Source organism: Echinococcus granulosus (genome assembly GCF_000524195.1).
Source record: "Echinococcus granulosus chromosome Unknown EG_S00015, whole genome shotgun sequence".
NCBI classification, from domain to species: domain Eukaryota; kingdom Metazoa; phylum Platyhelminthes; class Cestoda; order Cyclophyllidea; family Taeniidae; genus Echinococcus; species Echinococcus granulosus.
In genome coordinates, this window is record NW_020170395.1 from 1,194,996 (window position 1) to 1,218,213 (window position 23,218).

The 23,218-nt window shown below is 43.9% G+C and overlaps 4 protein-coding genes across 4 annotated transcripts; 1 reads left to right on the plus strand and 3 right to left on the minus strand. All coding sequences in view use genetic code 11, as the record gives it.

Annotated features, from left to right (window-relative positions):
- Positions 1-1,329: 1,329 nt before the first annotated feature.
- EGR_03116 (Synaptojanin-1) lies at positions 1,330-13,343 on the minus strand (the record flags this gene model as incomplete). Its single annotated transcript, XM_024492365.1, has 15 exons — positions 1,330-1,504; positions 2,690-2,829; positions 3,128-3,285; positions 3,716-3,825; positions 3,864-4,218; positions 4,462-4,964; positions 5,188-5,405; positions 6,668-7,222; positions 7,564-8,120; positions 8,533-8,734; positions 9,577-9,732; positions 10,458-10,616; positions 10,998-11,267; positions 12,339-12,716; positions 13,155-13,343. The coding sequence occupies 15 exons, from the start codon at positions 13,341-13,343 to the stop codon at positions 1,330-1,332; spliced, it is 4,125 nt and encodes a 1,374-aa protein (XP_024353291.1).
- Positions 13,344-14,222: 879 nt separating this feature from the next.
- Positions 14,223-17,657, plus strand: EGR_03117 (Vacuolar protein sorting-associated protein 33A; the record flags this gene model as incomplete). The annotated part of the gene is made up of 5 exons (XM_024492366.1): positions 14,223-14,384; positions 15,187-15,303; positions 15,707-15,946; positions 16,816-17,231; positions 17,303-17,657. 5 exons carry the CDS (start codon positions 14,223-14,225, stop codon positions 17,655-17,657), a joined length of 1,290 nt encoding a protein of 429 aa, XP_024353292.1.
- A 613-nt stretch (positions 17,658-18,270) lies between these two features.
- EGR_03118 (40S ribosomal protein S14) lies at positions 18,271-18,764 on the minus strand (the record flags this gene model as incomplete). Its single annotated transcript, XM_024492367.1, has 2 exons — positions 18,271-18,415; positions 18,451-18,764. 2 exons carry the CDS (start codon positions 18,762-18,764, stop codon positions 18,271-18,273), a joined length of 459 nt encoding a protein of 152 aa, XP_024353293.1.
- A 922-nt stretch (positions 18,765-19,686) lies between these two features.
- Positions 19,687-22,241, minus strand: EGR_03119 (Tegument antigen; the record flags this gene model as incomplete). Its single annotated transcript, XM_024492368.1, has 5 exons — positions 19,687-19,857; positions 20,093-20,237; positions 20,640-20,737; positions 21,087-21,154; positions 22,190-22,241. The coding sequence occupies 5 exons, from the start codon at positions 22,239-22,241 to the stop codon at positions 19,687-19,689; spliced, it is 534 nt and encodes a 177-aa protein (XP_024353294.1).
- Positions 22,242-23,218: the final 977 nt, after the last annotated feature.

The window sequence follows — 23,218 nt, forward strand, 5'->3', positions numbered from 1 at the left end:
GTCTCCGAGGTCTTCAAAGAAACGTACTCACTCTCCATCAAGTAGGTCACCGTCGCCAATCAAGAGCAAAGCCGATCCCATCGTCGCTTCAAAGGAAACATCTGACTCGACTCTCTATGATGCGTAAGTTTGGCGAAAATTATTTCATTTTTCCTTGGTTTTTTGCATTGACTAATCCCCACGTTTGGAGAGTAGTGAATCTCTAAGGTTTTTTTTTTTTTTCAATTAAGTCTTATTGCAAGAAATTGGTACAATTAATCCTCATGAAAACGCTTAACTAATCTAGACGTCACCCTTTTGATTTCAGCGCTCTACCCACTGGCTCAACGTCACCCCTAAATGTGAGTTCTCATTGATTGAGTGCCTGTGCATTTTCATTCGGAGTTTTTACTTTTTTGCGAATCATTCTCAGTTAAGTTGCTGCAGTGAGTTTTCGTGCCAGATTTGCGGGCGGAACTAAAGTTAGAAGTTATTGGTATTACATCTCTCCAAACTTATAGATCCCGTTACCACCCGAACCCAGTTCGGTTGCAGCAATTAGTAGTGAACGGGATCACCCACCATCGAGTAACGCAGTGGCAAACAAGGAGGAGTCACAAAAGAGGGGAGAAGGTGAAGAGAAAAAGGATAACGTTAGTACTACAGCTTCACCAACGACCATTGGACCGTGGACAACCAGTCGATGGCAGGCGGATGATGAATTGGAGAAGGATGCTACAGCCCCAGGGTTGAATACATCAGCTAAAATTAGTCCAGTAAAACTTGCAATCGGGGGTAGTTTAGAGACGGCGCCGGCTGACCCCACCTCGGTTGATATGGATGTGAGCGACATTGAATTGGAGCCAAAGAACCCAAAAAAGTTGCCAATAAATGATTTAAAAGATGGGAATAAGGCACCGATATCTGAAGCACCCATGGAGAGTAAACCAACAGCTCCAGCAGTCAAGGTAAGTTATCGCCAAATATAGAAAATCACATTTTTTTGTTGCTCATCGATTCGGTCTCATTAACACAGAGTTCCAAATCCGCCCCAAAGCCGAAGTCACGATCGATTTCCTCATCCGCCTCTTCAGCATCAAGTAGTTCATCTGGCAGCTCCTCCTCGGACGCTTCTAGCTTTCGCTCCAGGAGCAGATCCAGGTCATTTCGTAGAAGAAGATCTGGACGACGTCGCGGACGAAGTAGAAGCACGGGTCGGTCACGCCCTCACCGTCGTAGCAGCTTGAGTCGCCGACATGGTGACTTCCGTTCTCGCTCCAGCAGCCGTCGTCATCACTGTCGTCGTGGCTCCCGCAGTCGTAAAAGCTCATGGAGTCGAAGGTCGAGATCCTATTCGGATCGATCACGTCGTCGGCGACACAGCTCTTCGTATTCACGTCGACGTCGGCGTTCGTACTCCTCGTATTCCGGTTCATCGCGCAGTTCATACTCATCTCTATCTCGTCGTTGAAGAGCAGTGGCCACATCATCGTGAGCTTGCGTATGGCCGATCGTGTGGATAAATCTGTTAGCTTCGTTTTTAGTGAAAAAAAGAAACAAGTTTGTGTCTGCTAAACTTTTTACTGGGTTGATAGTTTGTACGCTTTATCTTTCACCTCATTTGCATTAACTGCGAAATAGTTGCAGGCGGCCTTGGACAGGCAAAAGGGGCTACACTTGCGCTATGCTAATGTCAAACGGCATAGCAATGGAGTGGATATCAAGCCTGAGTAAGCAATGGGCGTCAGATACGAGGACGTTGGTTGGTGCACTTTTTCTTTTTGTGGTGAGCTACGTGAGACGAAAGCACTGACGTGTGAAGCGACAACCAAATGGTTTGCGCACCTTCATGTCAAAACGCGTTACGACACTGACAAGTGTGGTGTGTGCTACCTGTTCAAGTATTAAGTTGTCACGAAGCCTTTCTCCTATGCATGGTAAATGTGGTATTTAGAGATTCACCACCTACTGCCTCAAGGTGGCCTCCGAAATGTCTCCTTTCGCGTTTGGAGTGATTCCTCCGATTGGCAATTTGCTCCGCATTCTATGTCTACAGTGGAGGAGTGCCTCTGCCTCCTTCAATGGAGGGTACGCCGGCAGGAATTCTCCCCTTCAGCATTCGAGGGGTCAAATGAAATACCAAATGGGGAGTAGCTTTGACGGGCAGCGGTGTGACCTCGGAGTTCACGTATTGCTTTACAAGTGAAAATATTAATTGACATCACTGATCGCATCACGACTCACCTGTGAAAATTCCAGCACAATCCACTTGCAACTATGGTACAGGGGGTTTGGGGGTGGGTGATTACGTAAGGACTAAATCCGGTAGTAAAATGCACTTTTAAATCAACTGAGTGTGTAATAAGCTGATTTGATGAGATAGCGAAGGTGCCTCCACTCAAATGGCCTGACGTAACCCGACCTGACCCAGTGGATTAAGCAGCAGCTATGCGAAGCACAACATTGATACATTGAGTGTGGTAGGCAATTCAAATTATCACAAGAAAGAAATAGAGGGGCGGGGGAGGGGAGGGAAGGGTGAGTGAGACATAAAAAGGGGAATGTTCCATAGATCAAAGTCACAGTAGAGCGCTGAAAATTAATGATCTCGCGGATGGAGGAGGTTGACACAACACTGGCAAATGCATGGTTGGAATGATCAGGTAGTTGGTATGTAGGGAATGCTTCTGTGAAGTACATCCATCCTCACTTTGGCTGCAAGGTGGGTAACCTAGGCCGTTCGGGCAGAGGTGGAGGTAGTCGTTCTGGCATCAGCGGCGGTGAGAGTGCCAAAAAACACGCCTTCTCTTTCACCTCATCACGATCGGATGTCGTGGGCTCCATTGTGCTCTACAGAAGAATTGAAATGAACATTTAAGAGAAAAGAGTGAGCAAGGAGGGAGTAATCGCCAACCTCCTCGAAATAAGAGTATTTTGACGATTTAAGACATTTGTAACTCTCCTAATACCCGACTAGAAAGACTCTCAATTCATCCGTAGAATTGGATCATCCGGGAGTCTCGAGACCGGATAAAGTTTAGATACTTTCGATGTTCCGTAGTGGAAATTGAACTTTCCATGCATCATCAGTGCCTCCACACTTGCTGAATGTGGAACTGAAACTCCACAATGCTGTTCGTCAATAGACCCATGTCTTTGGTCCGACAGATTCTGCAGCGGTTACTGGAGAAGCATGCTCCAGTTCTGTCAGATTCGTGATCTGAATTCTGCGTGCAAATAAGGGTACATGTTCTCTTGGAGCCTTTCGAGCTCCCAAGGCTTCAGCACAGAGATCCTGACGAGTGGCTAGCAGAGACGGATTGTGTTTAAATCGGATCAACTTTGGCTCTCGGGTACTTACCAGCCCATTTGAAGTACATTTCTGTCCTGTCCGACTCAATCATGAGGGAGTGAGCAAGAATACGACGTTATAGAATGTTTGGCAACTTCAAGAAATTTGAACAAGAACGCCGTTTGAGGTTGCTGTCATGCCTAGCCCATCTAAACACTGTAGTCAGAATTTATCAGTAATTTTTGCTTTTAAAATAACTGAACAACACTTTTTTTGAGTACAAAAAGGACATTGAGTAAAAATTGCGAAGCAGGAAGACTTACCGTTTTAGTGGGAAATGTGGGTTGGCTAAAAAATAAAAAATAAACGATACGTAACCTTCTTTCTCCAGAATGTAAGACTGGTTTTCGAGAGAGGCACACTACAACCCCGAGTATTGTCTACCTCGACAGAAAATGTCAAATTTCAAAGTGACACGGCTACAACCAAACCGTGTCAGAGTCAAGGACCTAGGAGCTTTTGCATCCAATTCAACATCACAAAAGTTTCCTCGTCTAAGGAGTAAGGGGATTAAATCCCATCCAAAGCTCACTCGGACAAATCGACGAGATGTTGTGGCAAGGCATTAAGAGACGAAGGATGTAGTTGAGGTGGCGGCCGAGGCGGAAGACGTTTCGGTGGTGGAGGCGGCGGTAGCTGGGATGTGTGCTGTGGTGATACACTTGCCGACATGGGACTCACAAATCCCATAGTTGGAGGCAGCGGTTGCAGAGTTGATGTAGGGAATTGACCACTTGTTGTAGCGTACTCACTGTCGTCCAGTTCACTGAGAAGGTCAATGCAACTATGCACCGGGTGAAGAAGCGGTTTTGGAGGCAGTAGCTCTTTTAACATTGACAGATCTGGCAGGTGCACCGCGGGAGCAGGAGGAGGCGGTCGTGGGGGTACTAATTCATGAGAAAACGATGAGTAAAACGGTCATTCATGTGTCGCATACGGACTCAGAGAGGGCATTAAGTTTCTTTTATAAAGCTTGAAATTTAAGCAGAAGATCTAAAAAAGAGATCTGCATCAAAGACTATCCAGATCACTTGAACAAGTCCAGCCTGTACACTAGACGTTTGAGAAATGGCAAAAAAGGAATTATTTAGTTTAAATCAGCTGAGAAAGACAGAGGAAGAACAGCGTACCAGGAGGTGAAACGGCGGAATGAAAGACATCACATTTTTCCTTCTGTTCCGTCAATCTCACCATTATCGATGACATGGCAGCAGATGCCTCCTCATCCTCATCATCCCAGAGGTTAATGAGGGCCTGATCCTCATTGGAAAGGATGCTAACAATTCGCTGACGACGCACCTCATCTGCAGCGACATTCTCCTTGCGACGTAAATGAGCCAGACTGACGGTGGGCTGGAATACCGCATGCTCAGGACTAGGCCCATGGGTGCGCAGGTATTCCTCGTCTGCCTCGTCCACCAGCTGCCGCATCTCCTCCAGCCACTCGCGGGTTGGATCGTCCAGAACTCGCGATCCACTCAAGACGCCCTCAAGGCTGTGTGATATTCCGTTACTATCCTTCATTAGGAGGCGCGGTGTCGAGTTGAGACAAACTGAGAGGACGATCTTTTGACGTGATGTCTCCACTGACACCTTGTTGCCATTCAGACATCGGACTGCCTCTACAGCCTCACTTTTGTGGTGAGAAATGGAATTTGAAAGACGAGCTAGAATTCCTTTTTTTCAAATAAGAACATCCCATTAAATAAGACTGCGTATAGAAGATTAAACCTTATTCATCCAACTATTTGGGTGCACGGCTGGAAGCGATTTAGCACGTGATGGGAAAAAAAGAAAGTTGGTTCATATGCAAGAACACCCATCTGGGACTCATTGAGAATCGGAGTGTGACTTACGGAGGCGAGGAGAAAGTGAGAAGGAGTTGGTTATTACATTGAGGACGCGTGAGAATTATGGTGCCCGCAGAGCCGGCCAACTCCACAATGGCTTGATGAATGGCGTCGGCTGTGACTGTAGTGTCTCCGCATATCCAATTGATACGAACCGTAGCATCACCGGGTCCTGCGGCGAGAAGCTCCTCTTCAATAACTTGACGACGTTTTGTTGGTTCCACCTGTGGAAAACATGAGGGTGATGGCACTTGAAGTCAGCTGCGTTTGAACATGAAAAATGGAGAATGGGCCAGGTAGGTGGGGGCTATGCCGTTAAAAGTCTCCTGCCATCTTCCCTTAACCGATAGCTGTGAGAGTTTTCAAATTTCGCTGTCAGGTAGAAACAAGCGATTTATCGCCTATCAGAAACATCTCATCTATGGCAAAAAGCAGTTATCAAGTGCCTCTTTACTTTTTTCACACAAGAATGAAAATGAATGTTTTAGCAGAATCGCTTCTTCCTATTTGCTACGCATCCCACCAGCCCTAGACGAGCCGGAAGTTCCCAATGAACGAATATCCCCAAGGCGTCATTGGAAAGGCCATCCACAAATAACTCCACAGTCCTGATGCCTCGTAGATGCCACTTTTAGGAATAAATCACTTCACCTAAGGCGTAGCCAACATCAAGAATTGGTTGAAAATATAACGTGGGAAAAAAGATGTACAGTGATTTAATACGCGGGCGTCCCATCTGTCTTGGGAGTTTAAAATTCTGCATGTCTTTCAGGCCTTCTCTCGCACAGATAAAACTTATTGCAACTTCAAAGAAGATCCGAGGTGCCACGATGGTACCAGATGGAGGGGGTTGAAACGGTACCTACTTTTGGCAATTCTCCAATTTCGTCTCCAGGCGTTGTCAGATCAAATTTCAACGAATCACAATTGCCACCCAAAGAAAGATTTATCACGTCTCTAATCCAAACCACTCCTCTCCTCGTAGTACATCGTTCAGTAGTTAGAACCATCCATCCAGAAACCACGGACAGGGCTAAATTATATATATATATCACCACAGATAAGTGACATCCTCCTCACGATGCAAACTCATTAAGCATATATTTCATCCAGTCGTCGGGTTATTTGGAGTTCACCGGAGGACTTATTTCGGTCGAAGCAGAAGAGTGACCACGAGAAGCAGCACCGCTACCAACATCAGCATCACATTCAGGCCAATGCGAACATGCGAAACACATGTAAAAGAAGCAAGTGCGCAATTTTTGAAGTAATGAAGAAATTAACTAACTCAATTGTTCTCTGAGCAATAAAGAGTTAGAGTGAATTAATAATCTCAAAAAAGCAGAATACCAAAGAAACTGTGGTTCCTCCGGAAACGGAACTTTTGAGAGCTCTGATGGATGGATAAGTAAATTTAACGATGATGACAAGTAGATAGCTGGACAGATAAGCGCTGCTTCAATTAATCAGACGAGCCAAGACGTACGACTTGAATGTCGATATCGAAGACGGCAGCAACAGGTCGATGATCGCTAGTCTTAATCTCCGCCCTGTAGTAGACTAGCAAATTTTTGAGAAGCATCTGCTCATCTGATTCGTTATTGCAAGAGGACTTCTTGAAGGCAATGTTAGCCCGCCGCCAGAGCACGCGATCCGTCCAAGAGGGAGAGCGTGCTTTCTCGGAGGTGTCGTAGTCATCACAAAAGAGGTCGTACTTATATGTGGGCGCGAAGCACAACGGACCTTCATTAAAGCCCTTAAACACTGCATCCGCCTTGCGCTGCACCAAGAGCTGGTCGCTGTATTGAAGCTCCGACCATGCAGCGCGGGTGACCAATGACTTCACCTCCTCATTGGGCCGATTAATGCGGTAGTTAAGGTCACCGAACCAGAAGACGTAGTCATGCGAGAGGACGCTACGCTTGTCCGGCGCCAAAGTGAGGCGCTGAGAGATGTCAAGAACCTCGGCATTGCGCTCGCGGTAAGCTGATTGGCCAGCGGTGAGGTGGGAACAGCAGAAACACAACGAGGTTGCACCGATCTAAAAGGAAGAAAAAACCATATCTCGAAAACTCAGGGTAGAGCTTTCACAAAGATCGTAAAGTTAATTCAAAAAAACAAGTCATGCAATGAGAAAAGAAAAAAAGAAAAAAGATATAAATCGTAATGATTGACATATTGGTCCCTAAAGTACGTGAGGGATAAATTATCACATAAAGATAATGATAAGCAGGTTTTTACTAGCACTGAAATTAAACCTGCAAAATCAAAGGTTTGTAAGTGAGTGAGCTTATGCTCAACAAGAGAAAAAAGACGTTAAAATGACTCAATTAAATGGTGTGAAAGAGATGAGGCAAATTAAGATGGAATGGAAAAACGAACCTGGAACCTCACAGCAACAGCACCCTTATTGCCAGCTTTGGCATGCAATCCAGTCTTCACAGAGGCGGAGGCCAATCCACGAACGTATTCACAGAGGCCAAGACGAAGGAAGACAAAGATGCACACACCAACGAGTTGGGTAGTGCAGAGGAGGACGTAGGGTTCACCTGTCTCCGAGGCCTGGTCAAAGAGAGTCTGCAGTGTGGTGCCCCAGTACTGCTGGTTCTCCGAACTCTGTTTGTTTGCCACCACGTTACTTGCATTCAAATCGATGATCTCCTCAAAACCCACTACGAAGATATCCGTAGGGCGAGTAAAGGCCTCCGACTCAACGTAGGGGTTCCGAAAACCGGTGTAGTTATGGCGGCTCTCCAGCAGCCAGTCAGAAAGGTTATTATCCCAGTGAGCCAGAGATCGCACGTTTCGTCCACCATTAACATTCCAGGTGCCGATGAAGACCTTTAGCCGTTCACGGCGTGTAAATTCGGCGTTTCGGTCGAGAATATTTTGTAAAACCGACTGCGGTAGGAAGTGCAGTCTCGGTGGAAGAAATTGGCCTATGTGGATATGACAATAGATCAACTAACGCATTGTTTTAAGAGACCACAGCGCTTTTCTACGTACTTATCTTCCTGAAAGCCTCTTATTTATGGCTCTAGACCTGAGGTACTCTAGATTCGCCACATTAGAAGGGAAATCTACTCCCTAGTTAAAAAGAGATGCCGACACATACCTTTGTGGCCCTGGCACTCACTTAGGTGATTTTTAACCCTACCTTCGGACCCACCTTTTTTACGAATTACCTGTTTATCAGCCCCACCCATATAGCTGACTTCTCAGATAGAAGTGGTTATAAGGCACACCTAGGTAGGACTGGTTTTCCTTTCTCTACATAAATACAAGTGATTTCTGGATAAATGTACATTCTGTGTCAAAAAAGGGATGCATGAATTTAATAAAAAGACGCACAAGCCACCAGACGTTGCCACCCAACAAGACTGGAGCAGTTGAGCACTGAAACCATGGCCTCCTGTTTGGCACTATCAAAGAAGTTGTTTTTGATAGTGCGTGCAGCACTGCGTTGTGCATTCCGCAGTTTTGACCTGTCGCTACGCAATGCACCCGTTCCTGTGTATATTCGACTCACGTTGTCGCCATTCTCCAGCCATAGCTAAGAAGTAAATGCCCGGTAATAAAGCAAGCCGAAGCAACGCTCAACTTAAACAAGATTTCCTACTAGGTGTGAGAGGTAAAGAGTAGTTTCTTCGAAAAAATTTGTCTTGAATGTGAGTGAGTATTCAAAGTTAACTGCACTTCCTAACGACATTTTAAACCTTGTAGAAGGATATTATAATTAAGGAAGAGGAGGGGAAACCAATTTTGCCTTTCATTCTAGAATGCTAGTGGAAGCTTCTCTATAGGTGTATCCTCGAGGGATGTGTAGGGCAGAGCCTCGCTTGATCAATGGGAAGCTGTTTTAGAACCCGATTTCACTATTTCCACCAAAAGATGCAGGTTCAAGACAATTTAACGCCATATGCTGCGATGGTAATTCAGAATCAGGCCTTCCAGGGAGTTGATGTTTGCAGGAATAACTACACAGCCGTCGGGATCGAAAATTCCCACTGACGGACGTGCTTGAGGTCTCCTGTAAGAGTGTGGATCTCTGTGATTTTACGTCTTCGTCCACAAGAGACCTCACCATTACGTGACTGCACGCATGCACTACCAAGGTTGTTTGTCGCCTAGACTGGACCATGACAATAGGCATTGACTTTAGGCAGTAGGACACATTTGTCACTGTAACGAATTGGGCGACTCTCGCATTTCGGACACGCTTCTCTTGAGAGAATAGGAAGCAAATCCATGGTGGACATGCATTCATTCATTCATTCATTCATCCATCCAGCTAATAAGTGCTTCGAAATAGGGTACGTCCACTTCTAACCATGAGGCACAATGAGTAACGCATTAGTCAAGTGGTTCCCCAAGAGTACACATACATAAACTCACGGATCGAAAAATCTCTTGAGCGTGTCGCTCCGTGTGATTGCCTGTAGACGAGAGGAGATTCATCGCCTTGAGAAAATGCGAGGTAAGCAGCATGGTGGAAATCATGGTCTGGACTATATTAGTTCGATCTGAACAATCGACACAATTCGTTCTCACCTGAAAGGTAAAAAGTGAGACAAATTTATCATTCTGAAAGGTGTATGAAGTCATGAGATCCCATCTGCAATGTGAAATGCCTTCAGTGTTCTAATTTCTTGATCATCTCAAAGAAGTACCACTACCGTAGACTTCTAAGGCATCAATACACCTCCCGCAGACTGTGCACATATGTAGTAGAGTAGGGACAGAATTGCTTATGTTGCCCCGATACAGCCTTCATCTTCTTCATAGCCTCCTTCAATTACTGTCCGTCCTACTGCTCTGGCCCAGGGTCTCAAGGAGTTATTGAAACTTTATAGTCGATTTCCAGTCCTGGCTACTCTATTAGCTGATATAACAATGTGGTTAGTTGTCTACATATTTAACGATTCTATCTGGAAAAAAATTATGCATTTCCCTTTGCAAGCACAGCAATGGAGTGGGTGGCTATTTCGCCCTTCTTGATGCGGTTGATGTGAAAGTTGCATAACCGATGCATTCACATGACACTCTCAACTCTTACCAGTAAAAGAGTAATTGCAGAAGACTTCGGAAAGACCTCTTAATTACGCCATGCTTGTCATGCACAGGTAACGCATCAAAGTACTACTAATAGGCATAGGCTAAAATACGAAAGTATATATTCTACCTCGCCAATAGGATAGGAGAGTACTCCTTCCTCTAAAAATCCACTTTGAAATTAAGGGAAGTCACTGTCCAAAATTTAAGGTGAGCAGACTTACCACGCCAATTTGAAGGCGCCTCACCTCTGTCCCATCCACGTGGTAGTAGCCATAGTCATCGAGACAATTTTTCAGTGAGGAGAGCAAGGATTGAACACCCTCTAGGCTCTTTGAATTTACGCATGCGTGGTAGTCGAAGTGAATGTATTTTATTTTTGTCTAGGAGGATAAAATGAAGAGAAGAGGAGAGCATAGATATTTAACCAGGTAATCCATAGGGGGTGAGAGGTAGACAAACAATGGTCGACTGTGATCCACACATGTAGTACACGTAAATAAGGCCACAAGTGTTATTTTGCAGCTTAAAAAATTAACACTACTGAAAAACTGTTAATCCACTTGATTTAGCTGCAGACGAACAGTAGAAAGGGGTGTCATTAGGGTAAAAAAAAGATGGCGAGAAAGGGAGGAGGAAGAGGTAAAGCGTTTACAGGAATGTAGCGAGTAGAACGTCCAAAGTTAAATTGATGATTGAGAAAAGATTTGATGACAAGTAGTGCTAACCCGAGCAAACCCAGAGCCAAAAAAGATATTCCATACCCGATAATCGCAGACATTCCAGTGCTCTTTATACTGACGAGAGAGATTGCCCTCCCCATCCTTTGAGCCCATGAGATTTAAAATGACTGTGTTAGAGTAACGCGAGAGGATTTCAGCAAAATGCCGATTGAAGGCTTGCAGGGAGGTCTCAACAAAACGGAAAATCTTTATTTTGTGTGAGCCCACCTGCAAACCTGGCTGCTCCCAAAACAGCGGCACCGTTCCTCGTATTTGGACATGACTTAAGACTTGCTTGTCAACAGAGATGAACTAGAGACAAAAAGAAAGACACAAAAAAGATCAGATTAGAAACAATGCAGGAATGCATCCTCGAATATAGAAGGACAGGGAAGATAAGGAATGGCTGCATTATGAAAAAAAATTACAGCATTGCCGTAACACAAGTAATAGGAGGATACATGAAGTACGTTAGGCCTCCACCTCTAAGGTGCAAAACAAGAGGAGGAGAACCGGTCTTTATGTAGGCTCAAGTAATGCTACTTATTCCATATACAAGACTGCAAAAAAACTACGATGCATCCATCGTTTTTTATCCCTACCAATGTCTACAACTACTTCATTTTCAAATGGCAAATAGAACGTCAGGGTCAAAGGTGATTGCGTGAAAACAGTTTTTAAATGTGCTTAGGGCGATCAGTCTCGCGTCAGTTCCACACCAATAATTTTGCTAGGCATTGTCAATGGTACTTAGAGCAACTGAGTCTTGTCAATGTGAATAAGAAATTAACTCTCTAGACTCAATACCTAGTGAAGTAGAAGAATGAGTGGATTGAATGAACAAAAATAGAAGAGCTCTCATACTGGGGAAAATGTGGATCATCTTGCCATGGACAATAACCGTAGTTTTTTTTAAAATTAGGGTACTGCGAAAACTTTTTCCAGTAAGAGCGAAACCTTAAATCAACCCTGATCTAAAAGACAGAATATGAGGAGGCCATAACAATAAAACTCCAAACGTACAACCGTTCAAACATGAGGCTAAATAAAATGCGACCGAAATAACGCTCGACCTGGCCAGGATTAAGCCTGGTTTATTAGAACGGTGTAGCAACAAAGAGACCAATTTAGCAACGTGAAGTTCACAGTTTGATGCGCAGTATAAACCAAAAGATGTGTTAGATAAGGAAGGTAAGCGAATAGAGTAAGGCGGGCAAAAAAAGAATACGAGACTGAAGACCTGGTATCCCAGATGAGACTTGGTTATGGTTTTTTGTAGCTTCATGATTGATTCAATATCGTAGTGTTGTGAAGACCCAAATAGACGAAAATTTTGTGACTAAGGCAAAAAACCAGATGACGACGGGTAGAGACCAAACGTACAACTTCAGTTTCAACGAAATTTGCAACATAGCCGTTGTCATCAACGCCTCGAACGTTGAAGCGCGTGCCAGGACGCATAGTAGAGAGGCGTGAGACCACACCGATCTGCGCACGTTGCAAACCGGCGTAGAGTGTAGAAACGCCGAAACTGCCACAAATGACAGGATAAACCCACTTGGAAGGAGAGACTCTTTGCTGGAAGAACAAAGACATTAGGCCGCGGTTCCAGAGAAAGCGCTGATCATAGGAGTCCGATATCTTATAACCCACGTTGGACAAGCGAAAATGGCTTTGTGCACTTCTTGTTATATCATATGACAGACCCGTTGAAAGATCCTTGGCAAAATAAAATGCTCCAGAGGATAACAGCTTCTTGAACTAAGGGAAAAGCGGACGCATAAGTCTAAATAAACATTTCAAAAAGAAAACACGTTTTCAAAAGAAGACAAAGACATGACAGCTAGACACTGAAGAACATAAAATAATCAGCGCACTAAGTTTGTCTTTTTGGCACAGGAGAAAACGGTGTATAACAACAATAAGACAATCCGAGAAACACAAATTTATGCGAATATGAACTCTTAGCAGCACACTAAGTATTATCTTATCAAAAAATTAAACCACCTCATTATTGGATTCGTCTTCAAGGAATTGTTTGTTAAGACATAGGAAGTTAACGCCGGTGATTCGATAAACTTCATAATCAGGGAGTTTACCAATTAGGCTACACTCAGTTACAGTGACCAGGAACGACGAGTATGCTTGCAGGACTGGATCATAATTTGAAGATTTGTAAACACCCAAACAACAAAAAACATCGGCAATCTTAACAATCTGATCCTTAATGAGGGAAAAATCGTATAAATTTAGTTCCGTAATTGCACCGGCATCGAATCGAAGGAATTCCTGTTTATCTCGTCGCTCCAAAATCACACAAATGGATTGCTGAGAACTGTTGCCGAGCTGTTTGTGATATGAAAGCCGCCATCCCCTAGGATAGGCCATTTGACGAATCCGAGTTCTTAATAGAACACTCGATTTAAAAATCCGGGCAGTTGACTTAGAAAGTCATTGGAGAAAACTGATTAAATAGAACTGCAAGCACAGGTAAGTTAATATTCCGCAAACACGAATGCTGACTTCAAAACATATTGATTAGCAAACAAGGGATCATGATGATAAGGCCGAAAAATTCTAAATTGCCCGGTAAGCATTAGATTCTTTGAAGAACAAATTAACATGGTATTCGAACGCCAAAAATAAATGTGTGGAAAAAAGAAAATTTTTTTTTTTGCAGCATGCGGTCAAAATCAACTTATCTTAACTTGTCATGTCTAAACAATGGGCCATTTTTATTAATATCCATTGTTGCATTCCTCCAAGCACTTTCTGTAGCGATTTCACGGTTTATGAGTTTAACACGCTATAATGAATCTAAAAGTTCCATCAAACCACCTGTATTTCCATTTGCAACCCGCAAACCATAAAATACCTTAGTGGCTTGCGGGATTGGTTTGTAAGTGTAGGTGTGTTTCCTTACATTCCTTTTTGATCTTCTTTAGTTTTACCCGTTGCATCTAACATTTTATTCCAATTCGTTGTCAAATAGTATCAGTCCTCTTAAATGTGTTCCGAATTTTTCGAAATTCCTCTCAAAAATCCTAGAGATTGAGTTCTCTTTCGGCTTGCGTGTTATGGGTATGGAATGCACGTAAGCACTTTTGTGGACTATTGACAACATAATATTGCTTCCAGGAACCAGCTTGTTTTCCTTGTGGTCTCTATTCAGTGATTCTGTTAGTTCTCTCTTACAGATGCATGATTTCTGGTTTAGCTACTGCTGTCTTGTGGTTTCTGCCACCTAACGATTTGTACACATCAACTATGCCAACGGTAACGCGTTCTCTTTCAACTGCTCCTCTCAAAGATGTCTACCAAAAGGAGCTTTTGCAGATGCTTGATGCTCATCGTGGACCGAAAGCCATTTACTGGGAACGTGAAGCCATTCCTCCAGTTAATCTCATTGTCGGACATTCATTGCTCAAGGTGGATTTGTGTTCCTATATCTCACATCTATTCGCTTTGATGTAGTTAATACCCAACTTGATTCTGCATTAGGCGCAACGTTCCCTCATGCATAAGGCTATGCGTCTATCTCTAGCTGTAGTACCTCTTAATAAATACGATTTTTTCATTCGTTTGTAGCTCGCTTCGGTTCGGTTTATTGCCTCTTCATAACTTCATTTTAGGACCATGGCGTGAGTTATTCGTTTGTGATTGAGTCCTCACAAACCGCTCCACCGCCCCCAGATGTCAATGCAATTTTCTTTATTCTCCGCTCTGAGTTAAAGGTTCTCGATATTGTTGTTAAGTATCTAAAGATGTGAGTTCACCTAATGCATGATGCTCGCTATTTGTGCCTGCATTCTATGTGTCCGCGCCATCTTACATGATTGCCTAAATGTTATATTTAAGCACTGTTAACAGAGTGGTTTTTGACACAACAGTCTGGAGAACACTTTTTTTCGATTTAGAGAATTTTCCCGTCATCAACAGTCCACTGATTCTGCAAAAAAAGAGTATTGTATAATTGCCATTCCAAAATGTTCCATCGTTTGTAAATCATTTCTACGAGAATCTCAAATTATGGAAAGACTCGCCGGTGTCTACGATCTACCTTTGACCCTTTTACCTCTTGATAGTGACCTTCTTTCCATGGAAGATCCGGATTGTTTTTCCGTACGTTTACACAAGCATCTTAGTAATGTACATAGTTTTGTGACGAGCCTAATAGCATCCTCATTATGTGCGGTGTACTTACAATTTCTGTCCTCATCGTTACTTTCAGGACTTTAGCTTACGAAACAAAGAAAACAGCCTGTTCAACTTTGCCAAAGGCCTTATGAAATTCCAGTCCGTCTACGGTCTTTTCCCCCGGATACGTTCCAAAGGACCCAAAGCTAAGGTATCTCTGGACCTCTTATTTCATTTAGGCTCACTTCCAGATGGTATAGAAATAAGGTGGTTGAAATGTCGAGCACATTCAAACTAGACACATAGTGCAGAGGAGTCCCCTGATTTTACTCCTTAGTATCATATTTTCCGCCTTAGCTTGAATATGGCGGGACAACTTATGTATGAATGCTCAGTGGTTAGAAATATGCTTCAGGAGAAAAGTGTGCACCAAAAGAAGAATGAAGTCGCATGTTTGTAGACGTTTTTAACGTAATTCCATCGTGAAGAAGTTGATGTTAATTTGTTTTCGGGAAAAAAGGACAAAAATGGCCGTTGAGTGCGTTACATAGATTATAACTCATCTCGAGGAGTAATTTTGCCGATCGCGCTTACATTAGTGTTGTTGATTGCAGCGAATCGCGGAAATGCTTTCGCAGATGCGACAGGAAGCGATGGCCACAGCCAATCTGGACGCTCCGGCCAGACAGGAAGGCACCGTGGTACAGCCGTTGGAGTCACCCGGCCAGACCGACCTCCTTATCATCATTGATCGCAGTGTTGACGCTCTGACCCCGTGTCTCAGCCAACTCACTTACGAAGGTCTCATCAATGAACTTTGGCCTGTCATGCATGGCAAGTCGGCGGTGATTGTTGTTAGTCGCTTTTATCCGAAAACGTCCGACTTGTTATTAAGGTATCGTGGTGTACGTAGGAAGTGCAAAATTGCCCCAGGCTGGAAATAAAAATGAGCCAAAACGGGTTGTCTTTAACTCCGCCGATGTGCTCTTTTCCGAGATTCGAGGTCAGAACTTTGCTGACATTGGTGTTATTCTTAGCAAGAGGACCAAAGAGTTGTCAAGTGTAATGAATGTGGGTTAACGTGACCCTGTTGCATCTATCCTCATGATTTGTTTAGGAAGCCAAGTCCTCCACTAAGTTGACAGCTCTTCGTCAAGTTGTAAATCAGTTGCCTGAATTGAGGCAATCGCATGCATCTACGTCATTACGTGAGTCTTGGCTGAAATTGGACACCTACTTTGCCCACTGATCACCACTTATTCCTCCTCTGTCTTCTCGTCTAGATGTGACGATCGCTGAATGTATTCGAGAGTACGCTACTGCGGAAAACTTCATTGCTTCCTATGGAGCACAGCAAGGTACTAATTTGGCTCGCACTTGTTCATTTAACTAACCTCTTTAGACTTTCTAAATGGGCTCGAAGTGGATAAAATTCATCCCTTCGTAGAGCAGCGAATTCTTCAAATGGCACCCATCGAAGAAGTATGTGCGACCATTAATTTGTACCCCCTTAACTAATGCCTTCTCTTTCACTATCTATAGGTTCTCCAACTACTCTGTGTGCAATCGTTTTGTAGTGGTGGCCTAAAGCAGCGTCCGATGGAGTTTTACATGCGTGAAATAATTCAGGTTAGGAATGTAAACATTAGGATAATCGGAGCCTACAGGCATGGTCAAACGGCTAGCTTATTTGAACTGTGATCGGTAATACGTTTGGGTTCAGATGTACGGCCCAGAGCACATGATAACGCTGAATAATCTGCGCAAGCTCGGTCTACTGGAGGAGAGCTCGCGGCTAACCCTCATTGCAAGACCGACAGGTGGTCCTGCCGACATCCTCTCAGGTGATACGAGCACAGCAGTGCGTCGCACAATTGCGTCTGTTTCGCTGGCCTACGCGAGCACCCTCCGTAGAAGCCTTCGGCTTCACGTGACAGATGAGACTCCACCGCCGCGGGAAGAACAGAACCTGGATGCTGCCTTCGCGCGTATTTTTGGGGGTTGGGTACCAATCAGTGTGCGCTTGGTGCAGGCCATGACCCTCGGCTGGCCCACGCGTCCGCTAATATCAACCACCTCTGGCACGGGTGGGGCACTCCTCTCGAACGCCGCCTCCACGGCTCTTTATGCTGGACGTAGGTGAGTGGAACTACCCATTTCTAACCGCCAATTTGTCGCTTTTGCTGCTGAATGCTGCATCGGTGCCTTAGGCTCGTCTCCCACGTTCAGGCAGCGAGTGCTAGCAGCGGCAGTTACGTGACAGATCTCATACCAGCAGTGGAGGTGGACGAAGTGCAGAATCCTGGAGAGACCGGGATATCTTCGACAGGCGCTGGTCTGATCAAACGCCCAACGCCAAGTGCGGGCCCCGAAGGCAGCAAGACGGTTGTGATAGCTTTCGTCGGTGGAGTGACCCATTCTGAGCTGGCTGCTCTCCGCAAAGTAGCCGCATACGATGAAGGTAAACAATTAAGAAGCCCTACACCTCCAGATCTGAATAAGAGACAAAACCTCGGCGACCACGCCAACGTCTCCAAACACACCACATTAACAGCAGATGCGTAGCACTCCCTATACAGGCCGTATCACAGGGTGTAACTGCTTAACGCCGTACCTTTATTTCAGGTCAAGTGGACTTCATTTTTGCAACTACGGGGCTGTTGACTTGGAGAAGGTTCATCAAATCTTTGTCAGACCGCATATCCGTCGCGGACACGGAGGGATGATTTACACCTTAAAAATATTTACTTCCCGATTCAGCTACAATCACTGATTACCACATTGTGGATTATTTCATATGCATTAAAACCGAGTCTTTTTACCGCACCCTCCTCCGACTTACAAAAAATTTACGAATATCCTAGTGGCGCCAAGACTAGTTCCCACAGCGCAAGCGTACAAACAAGGACCCCGCTGATATCTCGCAGTATCATTTTGGAAATCAGGAGTCGGTAAAGGACCTCGGTCACCGTAGCGCAACACGATGGCTAACATGCAGCCAAATTTGTCAGCCCAGAACAGTCCGAACTAGTGCAATACTAGCGGTGTACTCAACCTAAATTATGGGAAAAGTAAGGCAATACAGCCAGTAGCATGAGTAAATGGTTTCCCAAATAGAATTCCCAAGTAAGGCACGAGTCTGAACTCGGTTACCTCAGTATTATTCGGGGAAAAGAATCTACAGTCTGCGACCGCGACGTCCGCCCTTTCTTCTCGTACTATCCGTGGGAATTGGGGTGACATCCTCAACCCTGCCAATCCTCATTCCAGAGCGCGCAAGTGCCCGCAACGCGGACTGAGCGGCCGGACTAGGCGTACGAGCCCTAAGAAAGAGAATCACACGGAATACAAAACGTACTTGGTGCCACCGGTAGCACGAATGCGAACGTGAAGTGCACCAATGCCCAAGGCCTTGCAACGTTCGGCAACATCTTGAGCGGCAAGCATAGCAGCGTATGGACTGGATTCGTCACGATCTGCTCGAACCTTCATTCCGCCAGTAACACGAACAATTGTTTCGGAACAAGTAGAATCCGTAACATGGACAAAAGTATCGTTGAATGAAGCATAAATGTGACACACACCAAAAACTATTTCATTAGGATCCAAGGCAGCTTTGAGAGACAATTGTTCCTCAGCCTGAACCTTCCCAGCTTTCCTTCGCGCAGCCATTAAACGCTAACACGTCACAATTAAAAAGCGCGCCTCTGCGCATCAATTTAATGTAGTCCTTTAAAAATTGTCGCCAATACAAACAAACTGGGTGATCTAAAAATAATCACATTTAGCCAACAAAAACACTTAGTTAAATTTTAAAAGCTGTTTATTTTTTTAAATCACACACGCTTTAAGTCTACAATGCCTGCAGGCATTACCTAAATAAGTTATTTTGACATCAAGAATAGGCCTAAATGATATAAAAAGCCTATTTTAGAGAGCCGACGCCTTTATTACAATGATTTTATTTTCTTCAAAACCGGTTTTTTTCATTTATTCGCTTTAATTGTTCTTCATTATAATTTCGCAAATGCAATCCTTCTTTGCTCTTTTTTTGCACATACATTAATTTGAGTAGCAAATGGGGCATTAAAAGCTAACTGGTTAGTCTCTCAGTTTTAGCGGTTAGCAAATTTTAACTTTGCCTATGTAGCGCGTTGAGTGAGCTGGCCTTCGGCTCACGCCAGTAGCCCAAATACTTTCTTTATGTCGAATATTTGTATACTACTCGAGCATTATGTCATCCTCCGTCTTCATGGGGGTCTCCAAAACACACTATATTGCTGATCATGATGCAAAGTTGATGTCGAAACAGAAGCACAATCTGTGGTGACAGATTCGCCAAAGTAACTAGACATGTGATTAGACGCAGAAATATACCCTAGTCTTTGTCACCTTAATTTGCCTCTTTTTTAGATCATATTACCTCTCGTTATGACCAATGTTTACAATGTAGGTGTAAAACATCAGACCATATGATGGTCAGGGGTTTTATTGAACATTCGAGAAGCAAGGTTGCGCTTGAAATTCGAAGATAGCATAGCTCCTTTGGAAGCATGATCCTTAATCTATGCGAATCTTGGCGAGACACATTTGCCTAATAGGCGGGCGTCTTGAAGATAATGTAAATTCGAGGACCCTTCTTGAAGCAGAAGGAGTTGCCACCCTCGTAGGAGTAAAACGCGTGGTACTGACCCCTCACTATAAGCACATGCCAGAGACGACCATACTTCTCGTCCAGCTTCGCCTTCAAGGATCGTACGATGTCCTACAAAGAGCAAAGGTGGACAGTATGGTATACGTGCTTTGTTAGTAAGTAAAACAAGAAAATTCTTTTATTTTAACACTGCATATAAATAATGCCGCTTTTCCTTGCTCGATTGCAGGAATTGTTACTTTACTAAATGATACTTAAAACCAGCTCCCCTAATGGCCTACTTCTAATTGGATTGCTTTTTCAGCTGATTTTTGCTTATTTGTTTGTAGTATTAGAAATGGCTTACTCTGTCGTTAACCTCATTTGTTTCTTCCACTTGTTTCACGAGGTCAAAAATGACCTTCTGTTTGTCCGGCTCCATATCCTCAGCAATTTGGAGGATCTCAGGTTGCTCCTCTGGGGCAGTTGGGGTGTGTTCTGCCTTTTCATCCCTAAAAAGGGGAGGGAAAGTGATGTATTCTTAAATTGTACGGGATGGTCTCCACGTATTCTCTATCACCATCAATAACGGTCATGAGGTAAGATTAGAAGGGAAAAAAGCCGATTCAAATGTTACAATTGACAGTTGACAAGTTTCTATGGCGACATATTTCTCATCCAATGGGTTCATGCAAGCTTTAATCATGTAACCAGTTCAAGCAAAGCGCAGTTACAAATTCTGAAGTCAACATCAAAAATGACAACGTTGTGATTGCCGATCGACTGCTCAATTAGAAGTGTTTATCCCAGAAACCTAAGTAGTCTTGTAAATTGGCTCTTAATTGTTGCGAGGTTAAACCATGCGCCTTACTTTAGAGATTTACATAGAGGTGCGTCGGAATGTCTTTACTTACTCCTCCGGGTCCTCCTCCTTACTCAATCCAAGTACCTCACTAAATCTCTGAAGCGTGATAACCCCTGTGTTTTCTGGATCAAACAGTTTCTGCCATCGCTGCAATGGAAAATGCATTCATCAAAAGCCAAAAGCTGATGCACTATCAAAAGCCATGATTTGTACTATATGAAAAAATATTGACATCTAAAGTTCCACAAAATGAAAAGTATAGGCTTTCCATCTTTGGGGTCACATGCACACAATGTTGCCGATGTCCTTACATTAGTTGTTTAGGATCAGGTCCGTTCAACTAGCAAACAATAAAGGCGATTTTGAGGTGCAGAAATGAAGCTCCTTTTAAATGCATTTTACGACAAGTTTTGTAGGGTAATGTCAATTTGCTGCCTGATGGGCAGCATGTTTCACGGCATAGTACATCAGCTTCAAGGAGAGCGCCAAAACTTACCTGGATGAAGTCTTCGTTGAGGTTATTTTCTCGACGATAGTTCTCCAGATCCTCAATGGTAATTACATCTAAAAGGCGAATAAGTAGATGGCATCTTGAAACTGTCTAATTTTAGTCATTTTGACGGGTACATTCTGGTGATACATTCGTCTACAACCGCAGAGGGATCCCTAATGAAGACCTATCTTGACGCCAATGTTGTGGAAATGTTTGCATTTATAGTTGTCTGTAGAGCGCGGGAAAGATTAAAGCACCGCGACACCATATATCGCCTGTCTTGAAGTAATAATTAATACCTCTGTATAACTTAGCACCAACCATAAAGAGACGGGGGAAAATCTAGGTGTAAGTTTGTAACCTGCACATATTCAATGCATTCTTGAGCACATTACTATAAAATCCTCTCTAAATACGGGAAGGCCTAACAGAAACTTTCCCCAACATTAAAAATCCCCTGTTTTCTTATTCATCTGAAGGGTCAAGTGGTTCAGCACTTGCATTGCGTCTCGCCTAGTTGACTTCGTGTGCACAAATACCCTGTGTTTCGGCTGACTGACGTCGGCACAGACCCACCCCTCTAACTCTGGGGCGAAACCACACAAAATTCACAAATTCATGTTAGACTGTGCACAATTGAACCATGAAACCAGTTACAGCATGCTGCTCTGTTGGTAAATTTACACGTGGGTACGTGTGAAGACTACATGGCACGGCAGAATGTTTCACTCTACCTCATCTTAGGGGGCTTAAGGCGTAATGTTAAGCAAAAAGAAGCATTTAGACACTTTCACCACAGACACCCAGGATACAAAACCGTTTTATTGATGCAAAACAAAACGTTCTTCAAACAACAATTGAACAAAATGCATTGTGTCCATTTAAACAATTTCATCGGATTTTTATTCAAACCTTGGTGAAAACAGCATTAACAATTATAATAACCAAATTTCCCACGTGTTTTTACCTTACAAATAGACGGATTAGGCACTTTCTGAAGTGCACATTTGTATACATAAACAGCTTCACGAAAAGTAAACAAAACGCGATGTGCAAATCAAAAGTCCCTCGAGTGCATTAGGCCGCCAGTAATGCTGATCACGTACCAGAGTGTTTCTTGTCAATCGTGAAATATGCGTCCTTCAGTTCTTCGCACATTATCCTGCAAGTGCAGTTTGTTCAGAGGGAGAAGATGACGAAAAACAACCAAGCCGCCTCGACCAAGTGCCTCCGCCTAACAACGGAGTGTGAGTGCTGCCAATTCACGTGCTGCGGCTCGCCATTGAATCCTGCCAGCTTGCGTGCGTGCGAGCGTAGCCACTCACACGGGCCGTTCCGTCGGAGCGCGCCTTTTACCACGTACTGATTGGTTCACCCTCAACCAATAGGAATGATGTATTTTCCTGTTAGGAAACCGGCTAGGCACGGGAAATGATCGACGATGTACCGGTAGGTTGTCATTAAGGGGCTAAAATTCACGTATTTTAAAACATTAGGCACATCAAATTGTTAAAAAATGTTTGGAATTAGCTCTCCAGGGGTAGCATTAACTCAATAAATGTAAAAGCTGAGGCAAAAGAAGGGTTTTCCAACAAATTTGAAAATTGGGCAATTCTATCATTGCGTTACTAGTAGCCTGCCGGATATAAAACTAGAGAGACTGCATTAGCTTCCGCGATTTTGCGGAGGAGGTCTTGAACTACTTAACTAAACTCTCTAAGCAAAAACGTGCCAAAATACCATTATGAGACATTTTTGGAAACAAAAAGGGTATAATGTAATGCTTATGTTGTTTTAATGTACCTTCCAGGGGGCAGGCAAGCAAGAAATTCGAGTCTCGTGACTGGATTGTCCCCTCCCATACTTAGTGACTGCGTCTCCCCCCCCCCCTTCTTGAACGCTGTATTTTCCCTCTCCATGTTTTCAACTCTAATAAATATATCCAAAATGAATCAATCGGACTTGCCTAAGAACGCTAGGGATAGAGAATTGGAGACCGATGAGTCTTGCTCCATAGTAAGCTCTAAAACTTTCGGCTACATGTTTTTTGGCAGCTGTTTTAGCATGCTAGTCTGCTACATTGCATTAACCAATTATTTGAACTAACCGTTAGCACAGGCCTTTTAAAACACACA